Genomic DNA, 24076 nt, shown 5'->3' on the forward strand with positions numbered 1-24076 from the left:
AAAAAAAAAAAAGCTCTAATTGGGTAGGTGGGGATGAAACAGTCATTTAAGGACTACCTTTGAGGGCAGAGAGATCCTTTTCAGGAGGCTGGATATCCTAGGACTGTATAGATTACATAAGTAATACGATAAACACTTCCAGCTTGCATCATTATCTGCAGTTTGGATTCCGCCTCTAGAACAGATTCTTGAAGCATTACTGTGTATAAGAGTGTTTTTGTTTGTTTATGACGCTCTTCCTGACAGCATGTACCAACTTACATGCATACCAGGAAAATATGTGCCAGTTCCACCACAGTCTTGCCAATGCTTCCATTTTTAAATATTAGATAATGTGGTCAGTGAAATGTGGTATTTCACTGTCGATTTTACCTTGCTTTTCTTTTCTCAGAGTGGAGATCATTTCTCCCGCGATGGCTCCTCTGGGTATTTGCTCCCCCAAACGCTTGCATCCACCTGTGTCTGCCCCCCACACCCTGAGCTTGGTTGGCTGGCTGGGTGGGTGGGTTGGAGTCCTGCAAGACCTGAAAGGCACTGGGTGGGAGTTGCTGGGTGAGACACTGCTCAAACACCAACTGGGGACAATGGGCCACTGCGGGCTCCTCAGCAATGTTGAGGCCAGAGGTCCTCCCTGGTCAAGCTGCGCCAACACAATCCCGCATTCAGGATCCCTGCTCCCTGCGACACTGTGGGCAACTTCCTGAAATTCTCTGAGCAGAAGGGGGTGCCTACAAAAGAGAAAATTCTTCCACTCAAGTCGTTTTCCTGAATCCATCAGGTTATGACAGATAACGGTTTGCTTTTCCCTACAACCTGTTTTTAGGTGACAAACAGGCGCCTCGGTGGCTCAGTCGTTAAGTGTCTGCCTTCAGCCTAGTGTGTGATCCCAGGGTCTTGGAATCGAGACCCGCACCGGGCTCCCTGCTCTGCTCAGAGCCTGCTTCTTCCTCTCCCACTCCCCCTGCTTGTGTTCTCTCTCTCGCTGGCTGGCTATGTTAAATAAATAAATACAATCTTAAAAAAAAAAAAAGACGACGACAAGGACTAGCTTGTGTTTTTGGAGACAAAGCCCTAGTTAACTCTCATTCACCGCTCCTCCCTCCCAGTGAGGTCCCCAAGGCCCCACCAGGTCCCAGTACCTGTGGCAGCGCAAGTGCTTTCACGTGCCTCCGTGGTGCCTCACCCAAGACCCTGAAGGCAGGTGCTGGAAAAACGGGGTGTCCTCGCAGCTCTTTGTGACTGCCTGTGGTGGCCACATCTGGGGCTCACCGGTCCACTGGCTTAGCCTGAGGCCTGCTTCCGGCCTGGCCTGGCCTTGGGGGCCTGCGCACAGCGACCAGGCGGGAGGACCAGTCCCCAACCAACCCCAGCTCCCACCACTCGGCGCCCTCCCCACCAAGCAGTCGGGACCCCCGCCCCCCCACCGATGCGCAGCCACATGGCTCCCCGACGGGCTGGGGGTCAAGGGGGTCACTGGAGGTCGTGGGGGGCGCATCTGCGCGAGACGCACAGTGTCCTCCTGGGTCCCGGAGCGGGAGCCGCGCTTCAGCCCCGGGCTGAACTAGTCCGGCCCAGCGCCTGAAACTGTGGCGGCGCTGGTTACTAAGATGGGAGGATGTGGGAACCGTTTGTCAACTGCTCGTATTTCTTACTGCGGCCAGACTGGGGGAGCCGCCTCCAGCTCAGCCCGCGGGAATCCGGGACCTTTCCAGAGGCCCGACGGCCCTGGCGCACGGCAGCGCCCGCCTCTGTCCGCGGCGCCACAGCCGCCGCTTCGGCCCCCGAGGCCAGCTCCCCGCCACACGCCCCGGCGGCCCGGCCCGGCCTGGCCTCCGCGCCCCTCCACGCTCCCGGCGAAGCGCGGCCACCGCCGCTCCGCCGCCGCCGCCACTCCCCCCACATTCCAGAGGCCGCAGCGCCGTCTCCTTCCTCGCATTCCTGCCCCCACAAAGGAGTCCCTCCGCCCCCCGCGCGGCCGCCGGGAGGAGGGGGCGCGGCCCGGCGCCTCGGAGCGCGCATTCCTCCGCCGCGCGCGCCACTCAGCGGAGCGCCGCGGCCCCCGGACCGCGCGTGGCCGGCGGAGCGACCTGCGGCTGAGCCCCCCCGCCCGCGCGCCCAGGGTCCCGGGGCGCCCGGCGCCGGGGCGGACGATGCGGCGGCGCGGCCGGAGCGGCGGCGGGAAGCGGAGGCGGAGGTGACGCGCCGGGGCCGGCGGGCCGGGCCATGCAGCGCTCCCGGGCGGCCGCGGACGAGGCGGCCCTGCTCCTGGCCGGGCTGGCCCTGCGGGAGCCGGAGCCGGGCGGCGACTCTCCAGGCCGGGGTCGGCGGGGGCCGCGGCCCGGGCCGGGAGACGAGGCGGCGCAGGCGCTGGGCCGCAGAGGGAAGGGCGGCGGCGGCGGCCCCGAGGCCGGCGCGGACGGACTGAGCCGTGGGGAGCGAGGCCCGCGGCGCGCGGCGGCCCCCGAGCTCAGTGCGCAGCCTGCGGGCAGCCCGCGGGCCAGCCTGGCGGGCTCCGACGGCGGCGGCGGCGGCAGCGGCAGCGCCCGCTCCAGCGGCATCAGCCTGGGCTACGACCAGCGCCACGGCAGCCCGCGCTCCGGCCGCTCGGACCCGCGCCCCGGCCCCGGGCCGCCGTCGGTGGGCAGCGCCCGCTCCAGCGTGTCCAGTCTCGGCTCTCGCGGCTCGGCTGGCGCCTACGCCGACCTGCTCCTGCCGGGCGCCGGCCCCGCGCCGGCTCGCTCCCCGGAGCCTGCGGGGCCGGCCCCCTTCCCTCTGCCTTCGCTGCAGCTGCCCGCGGGCCGAGAGGGCGGACCGAGCGCGGCGGAGCGGCGGCTGGAGGCGCTGACTCGGGAGCTGGAGCGGGCGCTGGAGGCGCGCACGGCGCGGGACTACTTCGGTGAGCGAGCTCGGCCGCGCGGCCCTCCGCGCGCGGCGCGAGCCCCCAGCCGCCGTCTGGGTGGGCCCGGCGGAGAAAAGCGTGTGTCTCGTGGGGCTGGGCAGAGGGGGTGTGAGTGCGACCCGCAGGGTCCGAGCTTGATTTGGAGCAGTGACTCCGCCTGTGAGCCTCCGGCCGAGGAAGGGGTTCTGGCAAAGTGAGTTGATAAACTCACTTAACTTGAAGAGTAAGTCATGTCAGCAGGCGGCAAAAGCCGTTTTCGGATCATTTCTTCTTCATCCTTAGCGCCTGCCTCTGTCCATCTACACTGTGCTTTGTGATCGGCCGGTCACCCCGGCAGTGTAGGACCCCGCCGTGCTGGTGTTCCCGTAACTCCCAGCAGTGTGGGGAGTGGACAGGAGCAGGGAGGTGGCGTGGGCCAGGTACCACCAGACCCTCCTGACCCGAAGCTTTGGTAATGACAGTGACGGGGGCCAGAGTGTGTGAGGAAGGGGAAGCCCACCCTGAGGTGTAAGGGGGCCAAGCCGGTGTTACTGGGCTGTCCTCACTCTAGGCTTTTGTGCTGCGTATCTGGGCTGTTTCCAAAGGGAATCCCGCTTCGCAGCATTTGCAAGTCCACCAGTCTCTGACAGCCTTCATTTCCCAGTCTGACCATGGCCTCCCCATCCCTAGGTCTTTGGATAACTCGTAGGACTCTCAGGCGTGAGGTCCCTTCCTCCCGTGCTGATAAATACGCAGGAAGGCGGAGGCACCTGGCTTTGAGGGGATGGGGGCGGGAGCGGCCATCCTGCCCAGCAGGACGGAGGCTGTCCCGGGGTTTGTATCTTTCGTGCATTCATTGCAGCCAGCAGCTCAGGACCGCCCTGAACTGGATCTTGAGGGAGGAGGAGGCTCTATGTGACAAGCTAGATGGGGGCATTCCAGGCAGAAGGAAGAATGTGGGCCCAGGGAGGCAAGTAAGGATGTGCATTGTTCCACTCCGCGCCCAGGGTTGCCGCCTGGCAGGGCTCAGGTGTTCAAGGGAGTGTCTGGGCCACAGGGTCGTCTGCCTTTGCAGGCGGTGCTCGCCGGGAAGGGTTTCAGGCTCATCTGGGAGCGTTGGGGTGAGAATGTGTGGTTTGGTCCGTCTTGCGGCTGCCGTGGGGTGGCCTGAAAGTGCAGAGATGGGTTAGGAAGCCGTTGCCTCTCATGACGGGCAGGAGCCAGGAGCCGAAGCTGCGGTGGTCTTCTGAAGAGAACGACTCCCATGCTCTCTCCCGGCGGGGCTGCTGGTCTCCTGTTCCGTGCACTGCAGGGCCCAGGGCCGGGTGGGTTCTGTGAGCCTCCGCAGCTGCTCATGGGTCTTTGTGCGAAGCGGAGGTGGCCAGACCCAAGCAGGTAGTGGGAGAGTGCAGGGCTGAAGCTGATGGGTCGACCTCTCTAAATCGCCCATGGGAGCCACTGAGGAGTGGGAGGCAAGGGGTGGTAGATCTTTTTTCCCCCCAAGAGAAGCCAGATTATTTTCCTAATTTATAAAAATATGGGCAACGATCTGCTTGAATTGCTGATAACTTAGTGCTGATATTTGAGTTTTTGGAGCTATAAAAAGTGGCAGTTTCATACAGTTCAGCTTGAATAATGCATAGTTCTGCAAAAGGAAGTCTGCAGGTAGCATGAGCTCAAAGGGATGTCTGATATTCCACACCCTCAGTGTGTTTCTTCCTCTCTGTGCCATCCGCCCTTCTCCTTGGCCCTGACCTCCTGGTCCCTCTCTCTGTTCATTGACATCTTTGGAACATTCCCATCTCTCCTCACCAAGTTCTGCCACCCTTAGCCAGCCAACAGCCTCAGGCTTCCAGAACTTTTTTTTTTTTTTCCAGAACCTCTAACTTTAGTGACCTCCCTCCCTTCTCTGGAGCCACCTCCCCCCAGGGCCACACCCTGTTTTTGGTTCACTTAGGCAGTCTTCAATTCTGACTGCCACCAGGTCTTACTCGAACTCGATTCCTCTAATCCCCTCTGCCTGCAGACCCCTGACTCTGAGTCAGTGCTACAACAGCACCCTTTTTTGCTGCTTTACCGGGGGGTGGGGTTATGGTCTTGAACCCCTGTGATCTTCTGGGCACCACCCCTCGCCCTGAGCCTTGGTCCTTTTCCCCTTTTATTCCCTCATCAATCTTCCTGGCCCTCTGGCTCCTGCCCTTGCTTTCGACTTCGCTGAGAAAATTGAAGTCAGCAGTCGCAGGCTGCCTGTTACTCTCAGGGTGTCAAGTCCACGTCCAGATCTGAGGACCACAGTCACATCACCTCCAACCCCCGCCTCCTCCATCTTCGGCTTTCCTCTTTCCACTGGCCCTTTTTGTTTGGTTGTAAGTATGTACAATGGTCTTCCGTTAAAAAGAAAAGAAAAGAAAAGAAAAAAGGCAAGGAAAAAGCAAACGTACACTTGTATGGCCGCAAAGTCTCGCTGGCATGCTCACCTCTTCCCATCCCAGCGTCTGCTTGGCATTGCCTTCGCTCTCCCGCCTGCAGTCTCCCCTCAGCTGTCTGTCTCCCCTCGCAGGACTGAGCCAGGACGCTGGTGACGCCCCAGCCCCGCTGGTGTTTGCCAGGCCTCGGTGGTCTGGTCTCACTGTTGGAGTCCCCTCTCTCCAGAATGCTGTCCTCCCTGAATTTTGTGTGGACTCCATGCTCCTGGTTCTCTTTCTTCAGTATCTTTTTATTAAAGTGATGCCAGCACATATTTAGGGAAAAAAAGCAAACGGAAGCAAAAATCAATCATACAAAGTCATAGCCTCTCCTCTTGCCCCGCCTCCCGTCCTGCTTCCCACGGGCTACTGACTTTCACTCTTCACCGAGGATCCTGGTAACTTAGGAAAGTGACAAGGTTAGGTGTTCAGAGTTGACGGATAAGAGTAAGGGGAGGCAGTGGGTCATTTTCCCTTTAGAAAGATGAGCTAGCAGCAGTTTGCGGGATGGACTGTTGGGGGCCAGGCCTTGAGGATACTCTTGAAATGGCCTTCGGGATGGGAATTGATGACGTTGAATCAGGCCAATGGGAGTGAGGGGAGGGAATGAAGTGGAAATTAGGGAACAGAGGAGCTGAGATTCAGAGTTGGAGGTGACAAAGAGACAGTAGACTTGGGTGCTCCCTGAAACTGAGCTATGTGCCAGGGCTGTTTCCTGAGTGGGGAATCCAGAGCTCTCTTCCGGACCTGCAGTGGTCTGGGCCAGCTGGGAGGTGGATCTGTGACTCAGGAGAGCGGGCTGGGCTGGGGCAGAGCGCCCGGAGCCCTCGACAGCGGTGAGGTGTTGCTGTGGGTGGGACACTGGGGAGCCCGGGAACAGCTGCACGGGAGACCTGCAGGCCTGGTGTGTTTGGTGTCTGCATTTTCAAGACATTTAAGGTAGTAATTCATTTCAGCATGGAAAGATTTCACACACAAATCTAGATTTCTAGCTTCTTTTGAAAATGTTGACTCTAGTAACTGTGGGCCTGTGTTCCCACCCAGTCGCCATCCACAGTCGAGGCTCTGTTTGTTCTCCATTCACCTGGGTCCCCATCGGCCACCTTTGCGTGCCTGCCTGGTTTTGAGGGCATCTGAGCTGGCCCTCCTTCCCCTGGGGAGGCCGAGGCATGGGAGGCCCAGGTTGTGCAGGGAGCTCCCACTAGGGCTGGGATGGGGGAAGAACCAGAAAGCTAAGTGTGGGTCAGATCCTGGACACGGAAAAAGAGGAGCTGATCGACCTCTGTAGCAGGATTAGATGGGAAGCCCGGAGGTCTGCACAGTCAGGAGAGGGCTGAGTGTGCGCTGAGCTCTTCTGACTTGGGTGGCACCGATGGGGGGAGAGGCTCAGCCGTGGTTAAAGGCTAACGAGAGATCTGGGAGAAAGCAGGAGGGGGAATGTGAGAGCAGCATGTCCTGGAGCAGCCAGCCGACTTAGAGTCTAAAGGGCCAGTGGAGCCCATTTTCATGCCCTGGGGGGTATGGGAGACCCTGGGTAGCTGAAGGGGGCTTCTGGGCTGGCCGCCCACGTTCTGGGTCCCTGGCATTGCTAGTCACCCTTTTCCTTACCTCCCCTTCCCTGCCTGCTGGGCACTGTGCTGCTAGGGGTGGCCCCGGATTCCACCCAGTAATCCCAGATGCCTGCCTGGCCCCTTCCTCCTTGATTTCTTCTAGACCTTAGCTCAAACGTCACCCTGCCCCCCAGGGCCTTCTCCTTCGTCATCCTGTTTAAAACTCACACACTCAGATAGATACTTAGTCAGCCTTATTTTCCTCCGTAAGACTTATTTACCTGTTACCATCTGTCCCCTCCATGGGTGCAGAGGCTCCTCGAGGCTGGGGACTTGGTGCATGGCAGAATCGCTGGCACCTAAACTGTGGGGCATGTGGCAGCCTAGCAATGTTGACGTGCTGGTTAAACAAGAGAATAGATTCACCTGCTACAGATGAGGAAAGCATGGCTGGGAAGCCTCAGCTCGCTCTTTCTTTCTTTCTTTCTTTGTTTCCTTTCCTTTCTTTGTTTCTTTATTCTTTCTGGCTCAGAGATAGCAGAAAGGATTTCCTGTCCATCCAAGAACAGGTCAGTGGTGAATGACTTTCTGTTATAAACACATCATTAATAGGGGCGCCTGGGTGGCTCAGTTGGTTGAGCATCTGCCTTCGGCTCAGGTCATGAACCCGTGGTGCTGGGTTTGAGCCCCACATCAGGCTCCCCGCTCAGCGGGGAGTTTGCTTCTCTCTCTCCCTCTGCCCCACTCCCCCCTCCCCGCTTGTGCTCCCTCTCTCCCTCTCTCTCAAATAAATAAAATATGTTTATAAAAAAACATGTCATTAATAAATTTTAAAAATTATTTACTGAGAGAGAGAAAGAGCATGAGCACAGGGGCTGGAGCAGAGGGAGAGAGAATCTCAAGGAGACTCTGTTGAGCATGGAGCCTGACGTGGGGCTTGATCTCACCACCCTGACATCACGACCTGAGCAAAAACCAAGAGTCAGGCACTTAACTGACTGAGCCACCCAGGCGCCTGGCATGTCATTAATATTTTGATGCAAGGACAGTGTTGGCGAGCCCTGACTCTGGGCCAGCTTCTCTGCTTACGTCTTTGAATCTTCAACCAACCACAGGCACAAACCCCAGGATACCCTTATGGTTCCCACATTAGCCATTAGTGACTGAGTGACAGTCGCCTTGGGAAGTTCATTCGCCCAAGGTCGGGCGGCATCAGGACAGTCATGGTGCTAACCTCGGCTCTCTCCTGTCTCCCTCCCATAGGCATTTGCATCAAGTGTGGGCTTGGCATCTACGGAGCAAGGCAGGCATGCCAGGCAATGGGGAGCCTGTATCACACGGATTGCTTCACCTGTGACTCCTGTGGTAGGTGACCCCTTCCTTGCCCTCTTGCACCACGGACCCCCTTGTACTCAAGTCCCAAGCAGATGGACTACCCAGCTCTGGCCCAGGTGGAGTGTGGAGGAGACTGAGTTGTAGCCCCTTTCCTTGCAGACCTGGCCTCTTTGGGAGGCCCAGGCCCCTGGGAGATCTGCTGGGCTGCAGGGAGGGAGGTGTGGAACCATGGAGGAGAGCCTTTTGCTGGCCACAGGGAGAGGCTGACCCCGGGGAGCCTCGGCTTTGGGCCTCCGTCCTGTGCAGGCTACTGATGTCTCCTGGGTGTGAGGCTGATATTTCTTTTCCCTGCAATGTATTTTTCCCCCCAATCTTACACACAGTATTAACTATAAATGTTAAAATTTACCCTGGACAAAGTTCTTTTTTTTTTTTTTTTTGTAGTTGTTTATTTTTTTTAAAGATTTTTATTTATTTATTCGACAGAGATAGAGACAGCCAGTGAGAGAGGGAACACAAGCAGGGGGAGCGGGAGAGGAAGAAGCAGGCTCATAGCGGAAGAGCCTGATGTGGGGCTCGATCCCATAACGCCGGGATCACGCCCTGAGCCAAAGGCAGACACTTAACCGCTGTGCCACCCAGGCGCCCCTGAACAAAGTTCTAAAAAGAAGAAGTAGCTATTATCCAACCAACCTCATAAATCTGTGCTCTTACTTCCACTACTGTTCCTTCAGGCTTTGCCTCTAAGCGAATATCTTTTGTTTATTTACACTAAGCATTTCAATATTTTATTTTATAGAAGTGGAATACATGCAGTGTTAAGTCAGTCCTGAGAAGCTATTTTTGCAAGAGCAAAAAACTACTCATCTTTCCACTCCTGGTCCCAGTTCCCCAGAGGCAACCACTTGGTATTTTTTTTAAACAATTTCTAGAATCTAGTAGACAGTTCCATATCTGTAACAAGCGTACACTGCTGTGTTTTTTTTCTTTTCTTTTTTTAAGATTGTATGTATGTATGTATGTATATATGTTTGTATGTATTTAGCGCAAGCAGGGATGTGTTAGTTTTAGACTGACTTTTGCTATGACGGACAAGGAACAGGTTCTTACACTGCCCGTTTCTCTTCCTTCCATTTTCTCAGCGTCTTCCCATCATCAATTGTGGTTAAGTCAGTAAACCTGGTTTATGTTGCTTTGACTGTTCAAAAATTCACTGCAGAGCCAAGGATTATACTGTGATTACATCCCTTCCCCCCGCCCAATAGTCTTTTGCTTTTCCTGGAGTTTTTCTCTTTTTTAACCTTTTTTCCCCTCGTATTGGCTTGTTTCATCGTATCTTCACTCCCCCCTCCCCAGGCTCCATTATATAAGGCATCCCACTGAGTTTCCAGCGGAGGCTTCTCAATCTGAGTTGGTTGCTCTCTGGACCCCTGTGGAGTGCCCATTCTGTGTCTTCCCGTGTAGACCCCCTGCGTTGACTCCACTGTTTCCTGGAAGCTTTTAGCTGGGGATGATGGAGAAGCTGATGAGGAGGCTTAAACTCAAAGAATATTTTTTGGCTCAATAGGGCTGGTTTCAGGTTGGGATTGATCTAGCGGCTCAGGCCCTATGAGTAGTTTGGCTGGGTTTCTGTTGGGTTTGGCTTATTCCTTAGGGCAACTTCTCTTATGGTGGTGAAATGTCTGAGGCAGCTTGAGACTTCCTTTGGCACCCCACTAGTCTAGAGGAAGAGGGGGCCTCTCTTCTGGTCACGTTTTTGGAAACTTCTTTTCCAGAAAGCACCTAGCAGGTATCTCCTTGTATGTCATTGACCAGAGCATCTCACACATCCATTCCTGAGCCAATTTCTTGGGTGGTGGGGAGGACTATGATTGACTGACTGACTCGCCTGAGTCTCTGGATGATCCCATAATAAGGGAAGAGGAGTTGTCTTTATGCTCATCAAGCCCATCCATGGATAATGGGAGTGGATTCCAGGTTTCCCTAGATTGAACCAGGTTGTCTGAGGTAAGGTTAGATACTGAACGACTTGGAGGAGAAGGAAGGAAACAAGGCTGTGAAGCATTGCCTACAACATTTTGCTATCGTTATCTAAGAAAGGGCACGTGGGAGGTCAGCGTTCTGAATTCTGCTATGTCTAAAATGCCTGTGTTCTACCATCATACTTTATAGTTTGGGAATAGATTTCCAAATTTGAAACAATTTTCACTCAGCATTGTTTGTTTTTTAATTTTATTTTTAAGTAATCTCTACATCCAACATGGGGCTTGAACCTGCAACCCTGAGACCAAGAGTCATACTCCCCAAGGACTAAGCCAGCCAGGCACCCCTCAGTCAGCATTTTGAAGTAATGGTTTTATCTTCCAGCAGCCACCGTTGCTGCGACATTCCGATGCCACCCTGATTCACGTTTGTGTGTGTGTGATCCCGGTTTTCCTTTGGGGAGCTCTTGGAGGAGGACTGTCCTGTTGCATAAATCCTGGCTATAATGGCCTCTGAAGATGGCCGTGTACTGCACAGTTCCAGGTGGCACCGTTTACGTAGCTATAACACAGTGGTACTCCTTATTTAGGATATTTTATTTACGTTTGGTATAGGCTTTTAACCATTGTGGTTGTGCTGGGCACACACAGAGCCCTATTAGACTGGAGATTTGCCCCCTCAGTTCGGGGGGAAAATTTTTTTGGTACTATTTATTTATTCCTCTCTTTTTTCCTCCAGAATTGAATTTACAAGTGTATAATCAAGATAATACATTATGTCCGAGTTTATTTGAAGAATACTAGGGTGGATTCACATGAAAAAATTCATTAATGTAGGAGCGCCTGGCTGGCTCAGTCGATAGAGCATGTGATGCTTTTTTAAAAAAAATATTTAATTATTTGAGAGAGCAAGCGAGAAAGAGCATGAGCAAGGGGAGGGGGAGGGAGAAGCAGACTCCCCTGCGGAGCAGGGAGCCCAATGCGGGGCTTGATACCAAGACCCTGGGATTATGACCTGAGCTGAAGGCAGACGCCTAATCAACTGAACCACTCAGGCACCCCAAGCATGTGACTCTTGATCTCAGGGTTATGAGTTCAAGTCCCACATTGGGTGTGGAGCCTACTTAAAAAAAGTTCATTAATGTAATTCACCTCGTTAATTAGTTAAGGGAGAAAAATGAAATGTCATCTCAATAGGTATAGAAAAAGCAATTGGTAAAATTCAACATTGATTCATGATGAGAATCCTTAGCAAACTAGGAATAGAAGACCAAAAAGGCTAAGAATAGTCAAGATGATTTTGAAAAAGAGCAAGTCGGGGGAACTTCCACTATCAGGTGTCAATATGTATTGTATAGTTACACTGATTAATTTCATATGGTATTGGTGCAGGGCTAGAGAGACTAGTGGAACTGAATGGAGAGTCCAGAAACAGACCCATGTCTGTGTGAACACTTGATAGGTGATATAGATGGCATTGTAGATGGTTTTGGGAAAGTTGGTTATCCATATGAAAAATCAGATCAAATCCAGGTGGGTCAAAGACTTAAATGTATAAAGAAAAACTTGACAATTTTAAGAATAAATATAGAAGCATATCTTTACCAGTCTTCTGGTAAGGAAGTTTTGTTTTGTTTTTTCATAGAAAAAGAACCAAATATAAAGGAAGGGATTAACAAATTTGACCAAATCAGAATTAAATACCCTGTTCATTAAAAGGCACCATGAAGCACGTGGTGAAACATGTATACCTTCCAAGGATTATTTTCCAGAATATTTAAAATACTTTCACATATCAATTAGAAAAAAAGTACTGATAATTTAAAGTGTTCTTTTATAGTTTGATGTGTGTAAGTGTGGGTTTTCTTTTATTTTTCCTATTTGGGATTCATTTTGACTTCCAGATCTGAAGATTCAGGTACGTATGTATGTATGTATGTATGTATGTATGTATGTATGTATTTGGGGCACGAGTGGGGGAGGTGGACAGAGAGAGAGCAGCAGAAGGAGAGGGAGAAGCAGACTCCTCACTGAGCAGGGAGCCTGACTTGGGGCTCGATCCCAGGACCCTGAGATTATGACCTGAGGCGAAGGCAGAGGCTTAACTGACTGAGCCACCCAGGAGCCCCTGAAGATTCAGGTCTTTTATCAATGGGGAAGATCTCAGCGATTTCATTTTCAAAAATTGCTTCTCTCCCATTCTCTCTATTATTTATTTCCAGAATTCAAATTAGGAATATTAGACTTTCTCATTCTATTGTGCCTTTTTTAAAAAAAAGGTTTTATTTATTTATTAGGGAGAGCATGAGGGGGAGCAGAGGGAGAGGGAGAGGCAGGGCTCCATCCTAGTACCCTGAATCATGACCTGAGCTGAAGATAGACACTTAACGGACTGAGCCACCAGGCACCCTGTATTCCTGCTCTCTAATCTCTTACTCATATTATCCATTTCTCTGTCTCCTGTTCTGTTTTTTTCTCAGATCTGTCTTCCAGAAGCTAGAATCCAGATCACTCATTTTTTCTCTTCAGCTGTGTTTAATCTCCTCCTTTTGAACTCTTTTCATTTTTTCATTTCATTGACTATTTTTTTCTTTTTATTTCTAGAAGTTCTCTTTAGTCCTTTTTTTCAAATCTGCTCAACATTTTTGATAGTGTCTTGCTTTTTATCAAGATTGAAAATACATGAAGAATGTAAAACACACTAATCTCGAGTGTATTACAGCTTGATACATTTGTGCCTGTCTATGTGCGCATGTAATCACCATTCAGATCAAGGTGTAGAACATTTCTGTCACCCCAGAAGATTACCTTATGCCCCTTCCAGTCGTCAGTAGATGACTTTTAAGCTGTTTCCATAATTTGGTGATTAGAAATAAAACTGTTGTGAGTATTGTGTCTATGTCCATGGACGAATCTCTATACTTTTCCTTCCTTCCTCTCCTCCCCCTCCCCCTCTCTCCCTTCCTTCCTTCCTTCCTTCCTTCCTTCCTTCCTTCCTTCCTTCCTTCCTTTTTTCCCCTTCTTTCCTTTCTTTCCATTTTTAAGCTATATCTACACCCAGCATGGGGCTCGAACTCACAACCCTAAGATCAAGAGTCTGTGCTCTACTGACTGAGCCAGCCAGGCCTTCCTATACTTATTTTTTAGCAATAGAGTTTCCGGTTCCTGACGTCTCTTTAATATATGTTGCTAAGCAGTTTACCATAGTAGATGAAGCAATTTATTATCCCATTGGCAATGTATTAGAATTCCGGTTTTTCTTCAATCCCGCCAGCATGTAGCATTGTCAGTCTTCAGCCGTTCCAGTGGGGGTGGTGTGGTATATTAGTGAGATGTTAATGGGAATTTCTCTGATGAGTAGTGAAGACTCATATACCTTTTTAAGTCTGTTGGCCATTTGTATGCCTGTGTTTGTAAAATGACTGTTGAAGTCTTTTGCCCATTTCTAAATTGGGTTGTTTGACTTTTATTGATTTGTAGGAGTTCTGTATGCATCTTGGATGCCGAGTTCTGCCGTGGATATATGTGTCGTAAATTCTTTTCCTAACCTATTCTTGGTTCATTACCTTCTTAATGATGTCTTCTGATGAAGAGAAATTCCTAGTGAAGTCCAGTTTATCTTTGTTTGTTTTCAGTTATTGCTTTTAACATCCAAGAAGTCTTTGTAGTCTCAGGGTTCGGACATCTGTTTTTATTTTGTAAGCATATTAAATACTCGTATTCTGTATCTAATAATCCCAATATCTGATGTCTTTGAAGTCCTACTTCAATTGTTTATTGTTTCTCCTCACTCTTGGTCATGATACCTTGTTTCTTCACATGTTTTTAGCATTTTTGATTGTGGAGGTCTGTCTGTGGGAATTGGATGAGGTCTGTGTGGCGGGGGATTTCCCCAGCAAGTATTTTAAAACTTGAGTAAGGAAAGTTTTAAACTTGAATAGGGAGCAAAATTGTTTTTCTTTTATGAGTATTTTTACTCATGGACTTTTATTCATACCATGTTTTGCAATACAGTCCTTATAATCTTTTTGATGCACAAATTTGGCCTGACGAGGTCCCTTCGAGTTGGTCTCTGTGTCCTTTTGGCAAGTCTCCATCGGTCTTTGAGCACTTCTTTACTGTGGCACAAGATTTTTCAGGTTGATCTTTGCTTTTCGTGTGTAACTGAGTTCAATTTACAGATGGTGCCGCAAACCGATCTTAAGTATGTAGTTCAGAGACTTCGGATACATGTGTTTATACATCTCACACCCATAACAAGGATACAGAAAAATTTAAACACCCTAGAAACTCTAATCTTGCCCCTTTTTAGTTGATGCCCAGTGTTTCCCATCACACCTGCCCAATCAGTGTTCTGATTTCTACCACCATAGATTACTTTTGTCTCTTCTAGAACTTCATATAAATGAAGTCATAGATTATATAATATTTTGTGGCTGATTTTTTTTTGGCTAAACGTTATTTTTCTTAAATCCCTGTGTCTTTTTTAAAAGATTTTATTTATATATTTTTAAAGATTTTATTTATTTATTTGACAGAGAGAGCACAAGTAGGGGGAGCAGCAGGCAGAGGGAGAGGGAGAAGCAGGATCCCTGCTCAATGAGGGGCTCAGTCCCAGGACCCTGGATCATGACCTGAACTGAAGGCAGACGCTTAACGACTGAGGCACCCAGGCGCCCCTAAAGATTTTATTTTAAAGTAATCTGTACACCCAGTGTGGGGCTCAAACTTACAACCCTGAGATCAAGAGTTGCCAGCTAGGCTCCCCTAATCCACATATTAGTAGCTCGCTCCTTTTTATCGCTGAATAGGATTTTCTTGTATGAATATACCACAACTTGTGGTATGGTCACACACTGATAGATTGTGCTGTGAACAACCTCGTACAGGTCATTTGTGCACAAATGTTTTCATTTCTCTCTCGGGTAAATTCCAAGGAGTGGAATTTCTGGGTCATAGGCTAAGTGTATGTTTAACTTCATGAGAGACTGCCAAACTTTTCCAAAGGGGTTGTGCCATTTTCATACTCCCACTAGAAATGTTAGAGAGTTGGGTTATTCTGCATGTTTGCCAACAATTGGTATTTCCATCTTTTTAATTTTAGCCATTCTAATGGATGTGAAATGGTATCTTGCGGTTTTAATTTGCATGTCCCTGACGACTAGTAAGGTTGAGCTGCTTTTTGTCTGCTTCTTGGCCATTAACATCTTCTTCTATGGAATCTCTTCAGGTCTTTGGCTCAGCTTTTGAATTGAGAGTTACTGTAAGTCTTTTATTATTTAGTTGTAAGAATATATATATTCTGAGTACAAGTTCTTTTCAGATGTATGTTTTGTGAATATTTTCTCGTAGTATTTTTTTTTTTTTAAGTAGGCTCCAAGCCCAGCATAGAGCCCAGTGTGGGGCTTGAACTCATGACCCTGAGGTCAAGACCTGAGCTGAGATCAAGAGTCTGACACTTAACCAACTGAGCCACCCAGGCGCCCCTATTGTCTTCCTCCTTCCTCCCTCCCTCCTCCCCCCTTCCTCCCTCCCTCCCTCTCTCTCTCCCTGGCTCTCTTTCTTCTTTCTTCTCTCTCTTTTCTTTTCTTTTCTTTTCTTTTCTATTCTTTTCTTTTTTCTTTCTTTCTTTCTTTCTTTCTTTCTTTCTTTCTTTCTTTCTTCTCTCCCTCTCTCTCTCTTTCTCTCTTAAAGGTTTTATTTATTTATTTGACAGAGAGAGAGACAGCCAGCGAGAGAGGGAACACAAACAGAGAGTGGAGTTGAAAGCGAGGCCTCCCAGCGAGCAGGGAGCTGATGTGGAGCTGGATCCTGCAGGACCCGGGATCACGCCTGAGCCGAAGGCAGCGCTTAATGACTGAGCCACCCAGGCGCCTCCCTTCCCTTCCCTTCCCTTCCCTTCCCTCCCCTCCCCTCCCCTCCCCTCCCCGATTTTATTTATTCATTTGTCAGAGGGAGAGAGCACAAGCAGGGGGAGCAGCAGGCAGAGGGAGAAGTAGGCTCCTCACTGAGCAAGGAGCCAGGACCCTGGGATCATGACCTGAGCTGAAGGCAGATGCTTAACTGACTGAGCCTCCCAGGCATCCCACCCCTATTTTCTTATAGTATAATTTAAAAATATGTTTAATGATATCTATATCTATCTATCTATATTTTTTTTAAGTTTACTTATTTTTTTTAGTAATCTCTATACCCAACGTGGGGCTTGAACTCACAACCCAGAGATCAAAAGTCACATGTTCCACTGACTGAGCCAGCCAGGTGCCTCTTAGGTTTCTCATTTTTATGTTTAGGTTGATAACCCACTTCATATTATACTTTTTTAAAAATATTTTTATTCATTTGAGAGCAAAAGAAAGTGCAAGAGAGAGCACAAGCGGGGTGGGGGGGGGAATGTGACAGAGGGAGAGGGACAAGCAGACTTCCCGCTGAGCAGGGAGCCCAACATGGGGCTCATCCTCAGGACCCCGAGGTCATGACCTGAGCCGAAGTCAGACGCTTACCTGACTGAGCCACCAGGCGCCCCTCATAATATACTTTTTTGTATAGTGTGAGGTGAGGAATTGAATTTCATTTTTGTTCTGTATTTCATTTTTTTTCTCCAGTTGTCACAGCACCATGTGCTGAAAAGACTTTGCTTTCCCACTTGTGTGTTTTTTTGAAATATTTATGGGCCTATTTTTGCACTCTGTTCTGATCTTTTTGTCTTTCTTTACCCCAGTGTTACACTGTCTTGATTACTTGAAGTCTTTTTTTTTTTTTTTAAAGATTTTATTTGACAGAGAGAGGCAGCGAGAGAGGGAACACAAGCAGGGGGAATGGGAGAGGGAGAAGCAGGCTTCCCGCTGAGCAGGGAGCCCGATGTGGGGCTCGATCCCAGAACGCTGGGATCATGACCTGAGCCAAAGGCAGACGCTTAATGACTGAGCCACCCAGGTGCCCCAGATTACTTGAAGTCTTAAGATAGGTAGTGTAAGTCTTCCAGCATTGTTGATCTTTTTGAAAGATTATTTGGCTATTCTAGGTTCTTTGTATTTTTATATAAATTTTAGAAATGGAAGTGGGCCCTCAACACAAGGGTTTGAAAGAAGAAAAACAAAAGAGAATTGGCATGTCAGTTTCCACAAAAAAATAAGAGTGCTGGGATCTTAATTGTGTGGCCCTGAACGTCTAGATCAGTTTGGGGAGAATTGATATCAGAACATTTGAAGCCACGGAGAGGATTGTCAAGGACTGAGATTCTCTTCCCCCACTTGGAAGCCGACATGTTCATCTGCCGTGGTTTTGCCGATGCTGACTGAAGACACGAGCCTCCTGGGGCCGCAGCTCACAGCCCCGCAGGCAGGATGAGCTTCACGTTTAAATCATTCTGCCTCGAGGCCCACAGGGGTGATGCAGAAGGTCCCGGGTGGATGTTGCACATGCAGTGGGTCTACGTCAAGGTTAGGGAACCCTGAACTTAGGGAACCCTGGTGTTTTAAAATGGGCAGTCAGCGAAGCTCTCTGCTCCTTGTTTCTGAGGAACACGTTGTCTGTATTATACTGGCCAGCAGACAAACCTGCTTTCTACGTCAGAGGGCGATAAGCTATCTCCGTTGTCTAAGCAGCGTGTTTCACACATGTCCTCGGGGAGGGAATTCAGAATGAACACTGCCGGTCGCCTGTAAGATGTGCAGAAACGTGAGAGCGCCAGCAGAGAGCTGTCTTCCAGCGGCGGGACATCGCTCTGTTCACGGAGGTCTTTCGAAATTTCTCTCAGCCAAGTCTGGTGTGGCAGAGTGAGGCTGACACACAGCTATTATTAAATGTATCCTTCGGTATCTTGCAGGGTTTTTTGGATGCAGAATATGCAAAGATGTTTGGTTTTCGCCTTCTGACCACCTATCCTACAACCGTGGTGAACTCAATTATTAGTTCTAGTAGGGTTTTTTTTTTTTTTTTGGGGTAGATTCTTACGATTTTCTACATAACACAATCATATCACCCTGATTAAAGATAGTTTTACTTTTTACTTTCCAACTTTTTACATTTTTCCCCTGCTTTATTGCACTGCCTGGGCCTCTAGTCCAATGCTGAATGCTCAGGGGAAAAGCATCTCACGTTGCCCCTGATGTCTGGTGTCAGCTGACGGCTTTTCGCAGGTGCCCTTTAGCAGGGGGAGGAGGCTCCCTGCTGTTCCTGGTCAGGCGCTGTGGTCCTTCTCTGATGGGATGCCTCTAATGGCGGTGCCAGGTCTGCTGGGGCTCCTGTTTCGACAAGGACACCTCTTTCACTAGGGCCTTCTTACCTGGTGAGAGTTGTACTTCCGATATTCACAGATTATGACAATTCATTCTGAAACGTCTGCTCTGAGCTCCACTGAAGTGAATGTATTTTTTTTTAACATTTTGAAAAAGATTTATTTATTTGAGAGAGAGAGACATGGAGACAGAGACAGAGACCGGGAGGAAAGGGCAGAGAGAATCTCAAGCAAACTCCGCTGAGCACAGAGCCTGATGTGGGGCTTGATCTCATGACCTTGAGATCATGACCTAAGCCGAAATGAAGAGTCCACCAACCGCACCACCCGGGCATCCCTGAAGCAAATGTATTTTTAAAAATTAACCAGAACAGCAGTTTACATTGCAAAACACTCCTTCATATATTTGCTTTGACAGCCTCTTACAGCAATCTGTCAATGTGTTTAATTTTTAAAAAATATTTGTTAGAACAGTAATAATCTGATATTAAAGGGAAATGTTAAAATTTGCCCGTAATCTGCTTCTCATCTGTTGGAGGAGAGTCCTGAGAAATGGAAGCAGGGGCCCCATCCCCAGGTTCCAGCGGCCCAAGGACCCCCTTCTCGATCCCCATCCTTGCAGGCAGACGACTTCGTGGGAAGGCGTTCTACAACGTGGGTGAGAAAGTCTACTGCCAGGAGGACTTCCTGGTGAGTCAGAGCTGGGTCTCGGCTAGTGCCAAGGGTGGGAGCAGGGGAGGCGACCCTCCTGCTTCACATGGAGACCTGGGGCCAGGAGGCAGGTGCTGGCTGGGCAGCAAGGGCCCCTTTGTCACATGACATTCTGGATCCTCTGTCCCCTCTCAGTACTCCGGGTTCCAGCAAACAGCTGACAAGTGTAGCGTGTGCGGACACCTCATCATGGAGATGGTGAGAACCTCCCCCAGCCTCCTGGAGCCCCTCTGCAACGGGTGGTCTTAGGACCCACCCTTTCACCTATGGCAGACCTGCCAAGGGCTCAGAGCCAGAGCCTCTTCTGGGGGCTATGCTGAGCCTTCCGTCTGCACTGACCCTTCAGTGCCTCCCACCCCCAGATCCTGCAGGCCCTTGGAAAGTCCTACCACCCAGGCTGTTTCCGGTGCTCAGTGTGCAACGAGTGCCTGGACGGGGTGCCCTTCACTGTGGATGTGGAGAACAACATCTACTGTGTCAGAGACTATCACACGTGAGTAGCCAGTGCTGGAGGGCCTCAGGTGGGACTCCCGCCATTTCTCCTGCCTTGCCCGGAAGCAGTTTTCCAACCTGCCTGTCTGTGTTCTCTCCATTGTTGGCCTTGCCACTTCCAGTGACCCCTTGTGCACTTAGTGGCTGGGGCAAGGCATGGATCTCTTCCTTGAGCCCTCTCTTGGATGATTTAGCCACCTGCTGTCTCTTTCCTCTCCCTGCCTTTGCCTTCATGTTCCCCCTCCTCCTGGGGGAGGGGGGTGGGGAACTCTCCTGGCTGCCCCTCCCACATCTGTCTCTCTGCTTCCAGGGGTGGGCTAGGCCTCTTCTGCCCCCGGTGGGGGCTTGGTCTCTGCGGCATCCTTTCCCTGCCTGTCTGGTATCCATGTGAGCAGCCAATCCATTCTCCCCTGCTGTGGCTCCAGGCCCAGCCCTCAGAGCTCTGGTCCGGTGCTACTGCCTTGCATGGTGTGGGTGCCCTGCACAGATCCCTGGGACTCAGTGTGGAGCCAGGCTTTGGAGGGGTCTCAGCGAGGGGAGGCCCAAACCCGGACATTAGGGGAGAGGGAACTCACAGGGAGCATGAGGGAGAGGGTAGAGAGAACCTGAAGCCATCCTGGAGGAGGTGATGGGGTGGATGTGAATCGGGGAGCCAGATAAAAGGCCAAGATGGCACTATAGAGGCTGCATCCTGCCCAGTGTGTCCACACAAGGAAAGGGGTCCTGATGTTTGGGCCATGTCAAGGGGCTGCTGTGGGTGGGTCTGCCTCGGTGCCCTTGGCCTCTGGCCACTCAGCTGGTCACTTCTGGTTTCCTTTATTTCTCCAGGGTTTTTGCACCAAAATGTGCCTCCTGTGCCCGTCCTATCCTCCCTGCACAGGTAGGAAGCACTCACTTGGAGGTGATCAGGTGCCTGGCCCAGCCCGGCCTCGGCCTGGTTCTGCTCAGGTTGGCCCTAGGTCTTGGGAGGGGTGAGCAGATGCTCCTGCCCCATATCCCTCAGGGCCGAGGGTTGTGCTGTGCCTACAGGCACAAGTCCCTGCAGGAGTTAGGGAGAAATGGTGGCCGTGGGCTCCACTGCACGTGAACGGAAGGATCGCCCCCGGGTCTGATAGCGGTGCGGGTGGTGTGGGGCGACGTCCTCGGGTGGGGCAACACTCTCGGCATCGCTGGTTCTGTCCCAGGCTGGCGTGCCTGGGGAAGCAGGCCTGGCAACGGTCTTAGGTGACTGCAAAGAACGGAAAAGAACGAGTGTACGCACACTGACGCCCACGTGACGGCTCTCGTGGCCGGGCATGCGCGCTGTTGGGGGGGGAGCTGTGGGACGACGTCAGCGCACGTGTCCCCCGCTGACGCCTCTTCCGCCTACGGAAGCGCCAGAGTCCGTGCTCACGTGGGCGCGAACGCACGTCTGCCGTGGCAAGACCGTGTCGTGTAGGCGTGTGCACCGCACGCAGGTCGCCTCCGACGCCGGAGTGCTGATGGGGTGCAACCCCGTGTCGTCCTCCAGGGCTGTGAGACCACCATCCGTGTGGTGTCCATGGACAGAGACTACCACGTGGAATGTTACCACTGTGAGGTGAGCCCGGCCCCCGCGGGGATGCTGGTGGCTGGGGCAGCGCCCCTTCGCGGGGAGCTCCTTTTCGCTCGGGTTCTGTCGGCCTTCCTCCTCCTTTATGGTTCTGCCCCATTCGCCCCGCCCTCCCCAGGGAGCCTTCTCCCTTCGCCCCAGCGTATGTTCTCAGCCCGTTTCCCACTCACAGTCACACATTTACTTAGGATTTATAGCGTGTGGGGTGCTGGGGATGTACGGAGAATAAAAATAGCCCCCACTCTTACGGCAGCGATGAGTGCTTGGGCAGGATCTGTATAGGGTCGGTATTGCTACCAAGGTGACTTGTCAGAGTCCGCAGGAGGCCTCGGAGAGTCAGGGGAGGCTTTCTGGAGAAAGTGACACCCAAGCTAAGATTTGCAAAATGAATGCTCTATCCAAGGAGGCCCTAAGAAAGGCGTTTCCAGGCAGCGGAAGCAGAATGTGCGTAGGCGTGAAGGTGACTGTGTCGTTTTGAGTCACGAGAAGTTGGCAGGAGCTGGAGACATAAGGCTATACGAGCTGAGGCGTGTGGACTTACCCCGAGGTGGGAATGATCGAGAAGGATGACACGATGGCATGAGCGTTTTGGAAAGGGTGCTCTTTGCCCTGCAGAGAATGAATAGAGGAAGAGGGAGTGGGGCTGGGATTCCCTGAGGAGGCTGGTGGAGTCAATGTTGTGGTTCTGGGTTCAGGGTAGGACACTGAGCTGTGTGATGGTCAGGCAGTTAAAAGGGACTGGCCTTGGGCCATGACTGGACATGGCAATTTGGGGTGTTCATTAGGTAGGACCACAGCAGAGAGCGGGGGTGAGAGGTAGAAGGGAGAGATGCTCTCATTTGGGACACTGGGGACACCTGATGGAGATGTCCTTGGGGCAGCTTAGACATGCTTTGGTTCAAAGACTCTGGCTGCAGGTGTAGGAATTCGGGAGTTGTGGGCACTCATAGCTCTCTCCTCTCTGATACTCTGCCCTGTGGTTTCTCATTGCCTTGGCCTCCCCAAATTCTCAATGCAGGGAGACCAATGGGCCCTCTTTGGGCAGCCTGGACAGTCTTCTCCAGGTAGTAACTTGGGGCACTTGTAGGGCTCACCTCACGAATCTCCCTTCCCTCAGACATCACTGACCTGCCTTGTCTGTCGTCCAGGGTCTGAGAATCAGTGTTTCATAACATTTACCTGTTTTCTCATTGTTAAAGGTAGGCTGGGAGATTCAGTCTTTGTTCATGGCTGGAAGCCTGAGGCCGATCATGAGCATGTAGGTGAAGCCAGGGGAATGAATGAAGTCTTCCAGGGAGAGCCGTGAAGTCAGGAGCAGAGGCTCAGGATAGCCCAAGGAACACCATCGTTTAGGGGGTGCATGGAGGCAAAGCAGCCATGCGGGGAAGCCAAGAATGAGTGAATGGAGGTAGGAGAAAAACCGAGAAAAGCACTTTGGGTTTAGGGCTCCAGTGAAAAGCAGGAGGGAGTGGCCATGAGAAATTTTCAGCAGCAGTCAAGGGTCTGCTTGGAACCAGGTGGCCTTGGTTGGGGCAGGTGGCCCAGTGGGAACTGGAGTCCTGCTGGGGGACCAGGGAAGGATGAGCAGGAGCAGGCGTGGCCAACAAAAGGGCCACGGTGTCCCCTCTGACGATAACAGGGCACCCTGTCTGCTGTCCTGAGGACTGTGATGTCCCTTGGGGACCGCTAAGCGCAGGGAAGGTTGATGCTGATAACCAACCAACAAGGGCGCCTTCAGGTGGTGCACAGCCAGAGCCTCAGGGCTGCTGTCCCCAGGGAGACCCTTGGCTAGGAGCAGGTGTCTCCAGGCCCTCTTGCTCGGCTCCTTCTCATGCGTGGTGGTTCACAGCAGGGCCTGGTCAGGGGCCGGTGGCAGGACAGGGAGATTCCCAGGACATGACTTGTGTGGAGCAGGGCAGGTGTTGGTCTCAGGGCCTTTGAGGAACAAGTGTGAAAGCAGGTTAGCCCTGGATGTGGTCAGAGCGTGACCAAAGGGGTCTCCTTGGGCTGGGGGCAGAGGAAGGAAGAAGCTGGGCAGTTCGCCTTGCCCCAGTCCTGACAGCACACCCTCCACGCTGCCCTTCCTGCTTCCTGCCAGTCATTTACTGAGGTCCCAGCAGAATCACACAACTTGTTAAACAGAGACAATTCGCTTATAAGGTATACTGCAGTGGGAAAGTGGTAAGGTACGGGACAGAAAACACAACTCCTTGTTTACTGGATGTCTCCCGATTTTTCTCCTCCATCTCTTAAGGTGCTGGGGTCAGGTGTCTGACCTACCCCCCCCTCCCCCCCCCCCCCCAGTCACCAGTCACCGCTGTGTGGTGGGATCTGGGAGACAGTCCTCACTGGTCATTGTCCTGACCTCTCCGTGGCTTTTTGCATGTGGACCCTCTGTCCGTGACTCTCTTCACTGTCCCCTTAGGACCATCCATTTTTGGTTTTCCTAATTTTTGTTTTCCCCTCAAATCCCTCTGGCTCAGGTCTTCCTCCTCTTTCTGCTTCATGTGGGAACCTCTACGGCTCAGCTGTGGGTCCGCTTCTCTTTTCTAGTTATCTGCTCTCCCCGGGAGACAACCGGTTGTTGTTGTTTTTAAGATTTTATTTATTTTAGAGAGAAAGAGAGTGAGCAGGGAAAGGAGCAGAGGGAGAGGGACAAGCAGACTCCACCATGCTGGATGTGGGGCTCGATCTCACCACTCTGAGATCATGACCTCAGCCAAAATCAAGAGTGGGAGGCTCAACCGACTGAGCCAGCCCGGTGCTGGTTGTTCGTTGTTAAAAGCCATCAGATTTCTGTGTTGAGCCTCCCCCCCCCCCCCCCCCCCCCCCC

General features: G+C 51.5%; 1 protein-coding gene across 1 annotated transcript in view; it reads left to right on the plus strand.

Annotated features, from left to right (window-relative positions):
* The first annotated feature begins 2223 nt into the window (after window positions 1-2223).
* Window positions 2224-24076, plus strand: part of LOC103679650 (WT1 interacting protein) — a 23226-nt gene continuing 1373 nt past the window's right edge. Inside the window, exons 1-7 of the mRNA XM_040633725.1 lie at window positions 2224-2896; window positions 8157-8258; window positions 19072-19139; window positions 19296-19358; window positions 19523-19653; window positions 20481-20532; window positions 21163-21231. Coding sequence (XP_040489659.1) covers window positions 2224-2896; window positions 8157-8258; window positions 19072-19139; window positions 19296-19358; window positions 19523-19653; window positions 20481-20532; window positions 21163-21231 — 1158 coding nt within the window. The remainder of the gene's footprint in view (window positions 2897-8156; window positions 8259-19071; window positions 19140-19295; window positions 19359-19522; window positions 19654-20480; window positions 20533-21162; window positions 21232-24076) is intronic.

Source organism: Ursus maritimus, unplaced genomic scaffold, assembly GCF_017311325.1.
Source record: "Ursus maritimus isolate PB19 unplaced genomic scaffold, ASM1731132v1 scaffold_19, whole genome shotgun sequence".
NCBI lineage: Eukaryota > Metazoa > Chordata > Mammalia > Carnivora > Ursidae > Ursus > Ursus maritimus.